The sequence below is a fragment of the Lactuca virosa genome, chromosome 8 (assembly GCF_052849685.1).
Source record: "Lactuca virosa cultivar CGN04683 chromosome 8, Lactuca_virosa_CGN04683_v6, whole genome shotgun sequence".
Lineage (NCBI taxonomy): Eukaryota > Viridiplantae > Streptophyta > Magnoliopsida > Asterales > Asteraceae > Lactuca > Lactuca virosa.
In genome coordinates, this window is record NC_136433.1 from 276,635,852 (window position 1) to 276,638,536 (window position 2,685).

Here is a 2,685-nt window from a genome sequence, read left to right on the forward strand (position 1 = left end):
ATCCGCGTGACATCACAGGCATGATGGCGCCTTAACGATATAGAGTGCAAAAAGACCAAAGTGCCCTTGAAATCATTCCAAATATGTGATTACTAAGGGTAGTTGTGTCAAAACACATTATTCAGACATTATAACATTTTATGGGTCACAGTGGACCTTTGACTATTGAAATGAAAAAGACTAAAATAACATATATATCATACTAATTCATAATAGAATACATTTATATTTACATTTCACCAAATTACTAGTATATATATTCATGTATTGATATTAAACCAAATTACCAAATCCAAAATAGAATACATTTATGTATTGATATTAAACCAAATTACAAATTAATATATATTAACATTTAATCAAATTACAAGTATGTATTCACATTACACCAAAATACATATATAATATGCATCACTAATTGTGTGAACCAAACAACCATCATATAACTACGCTAAGCTAATGTCAAACATCTTAGCAAACTCAACCAAACATGCATCCCACAAACAAATATCACAATTAAACAACCAACTGTATCCATACATAAAAGCTTTTCCATAACTGCTCACAGAAGGATGCTTTGCACAACTTTTATGCAAGCCATGGAATTGTATCTGCTTTGATCTCCTTCCCCTAACCAAGTGGCTTCAAACCTTGTAACAGGTTTGTTTCAGATTCTAACTTCTTCTTGTATTAATGTAAGCATTATTCAACATTATCAGAGCTTCTTGCTTCCTTTCGTTGCCTTCGGTCATCAACAACATTCCCAGAACGAAGATCGCATCCAACTATCCCTTATAAGTTGCATCTTGAAGCAACTGTTTCCCTGGTTCATCTTCTCCTAACAAAAAATACTTTGTCTGAAATACATTAAGTAATCATACAATTTTAATATAAACAAATACAAATATAGAAAACAAATTGCACGTGTAATTATCAGGATGTATAAAAAAAGAGTACCATTCCATCGTTGAAGAGTATGTGTGGGTTTTTCAACTTTCTGCATCTGCGGATTACTTCATCCATATCAACACTAAATGGACGAAACCTTAATCGATTTGTGTCCATCGTTTGATATATTATGTTTGATGTTGCAGAACCTCTAAAGAGTTTGCAACTATAATTTACAAATCAACAAAATTCATCTATTAAACACAAAATTAACTACGTATACAAATACAATAGAAGTATTTCACACCATACTTACACTAACTGGGAATTAAAAGCATCGATTGGTGATTTTCCACCAACCATAGTTACTATTTTTTCGATCATTTGCGATGGCAAAGCAGTGATCCTTGTTCCTTGTTGTCTTGTTCGTATTCTTTCTAATGAAGAACTCGTTGCCATGATGTTGAACTGCTTCGAGTGTAATCCAAATTATGTAAGAAAAAGGATTTTAGGGTTTATAGATCAACGTGCCGGAAGTCAGATGTTTGGGAATGGATTGTAGTGGATCTATCGCTGATAAACTGAAACGACGGGATGACACTGACTCCAAATTATGGCCCCTAAGTGTTTAGACTATGAATTGACCTAATTGCCCTTAAACGTAAAAAGGTTAATACGTAAATGGTTAGGGTATTTTTGTCAATACCTAAGGTCATTTGTGTAAAAACAAATTATTCAAACATTATAACATTTTATGGGTCAAAGTGGAACTTTGACAGTTAAAATGAAAAAGACGAAGTTAAATAAAAATATTGAAGGAAGTAGGATTCGAACCTGCGACTTCGGGAAACATGAAAGACGCGTCTTCCAGTTAAACTAAAGTAACTTATGTTTCTTAAAATTCAATAACTTATGTTGACCAATGACCTGTATGTCATCCATGGGTGTTACGATGACACTATAAGCAACTACCATGTTGACCAATGACCTGTATGTCATCCGTGGGTGTTACCATGACACTATAAGCAACTGCCATGTTGACCAATGACCCGTATGTCATCCATGGGTGTTACCATGACACTATAAGCAACTACCATGTTGACCAATGACCCGTATATCATCCATGGATATACCATGACTCAATAAGCAACTACCATGTTGACCAATGACATGTATGTCATACATGGGTGTTACCATGACACTATAGGCAACTACCATGTTGACCAATGACCCGTATGTCATCCATGGGTATACCATGACACTATATGCAACTACTATTGGATAAGGTGTCTAAGTCCATAACTGTATTTAGTATGTACTTGACCCGATTTGGCATGGTCCATTTGCGTTGCATGGCATCATAACAATTGGATAGACAAAATGAGAATAAGGACACTTATGGTTTGTTAATATATTATAAGTTCTAATATATTAATATGAAATCGTATTATTTAATTAGTATTGATCAAGAATTAATATGGAATTAATTCTGTGATCAAAAAGAGACTAATTAAATACATGGGGATTGATTTGTAAATCATTCATTCTTATGTAGTGGGCTTATGGTTCATGATTCACTAGATTGGGCTAGGACCCATTAGGTGCTCCATGGAGGTTAAAACCCATGGATCATCGGGGAAATGAAAAGCCATGCACATAAGGGTTTACATGGTGTAACCCTACATGTGACACACTATATAAAGAACCTCATGGTAAGCAAAATCGGCTACTAAGACAAGAACAATGAGGGCTAGCTGATTTTGAGTGAAAGTGTTCTTCTCTCAAGTTATTCCAAGA

General features: G+C 34.4%; 1 protein-coding gene across 1 annotated transcript; it reads right to left on the reverse strand.

Moving 5' to 3' along the window:
• Window positions 1-785: 785 nt before the first annotated feature.
• On the reverse strand, window positions 786-1,347 carry LOC145131543 (putative F-box protein At1g67623). Its single transcript, XM_079066218.1, has 3 exons — window positions 1,205-1,347; window positions 958-1,114; window positions 786-857 (listed from the first exon to the last, which is right to left on the reverse strand). Exons 1-3 carry the CDS (start codon window positions 1,345-1,347, stop codon window positions 786-788), a joined length of 372 nt encoding a protein of 123 aa, XP_078922344.1.
• Window positions 1,348-2,685: the final 1,338 nt, after the last annotated feature.

What these genes read in the sequence shown, in the direction of transcription:
- LOC145131543 (XM_079066218.1), bottom strand. Translation starts at nt 1,347, where the DNA reads ATGGCAACGAGTTCTTCATTAGAAAGAATACGAACAAGACAACAAGGA. An exon ending in GCTTTTAATTCCCAGTTAGT is followed by an intron (nt 1,115 to 1,204) that starts GTAAGTATGGTG and finishes TGTAAATTATAG; the next exon opens with TTGCAAACTCTTTAGAGGTT. An exon ending in TACTCTTCAACGATGGAATG is followed by an intron (nt 858 to 957) that starts GTACTCTTTTTT and finishes AATGTATTTCAG; the next exon opens with ACAAAGTATTTTTTGTTAGG.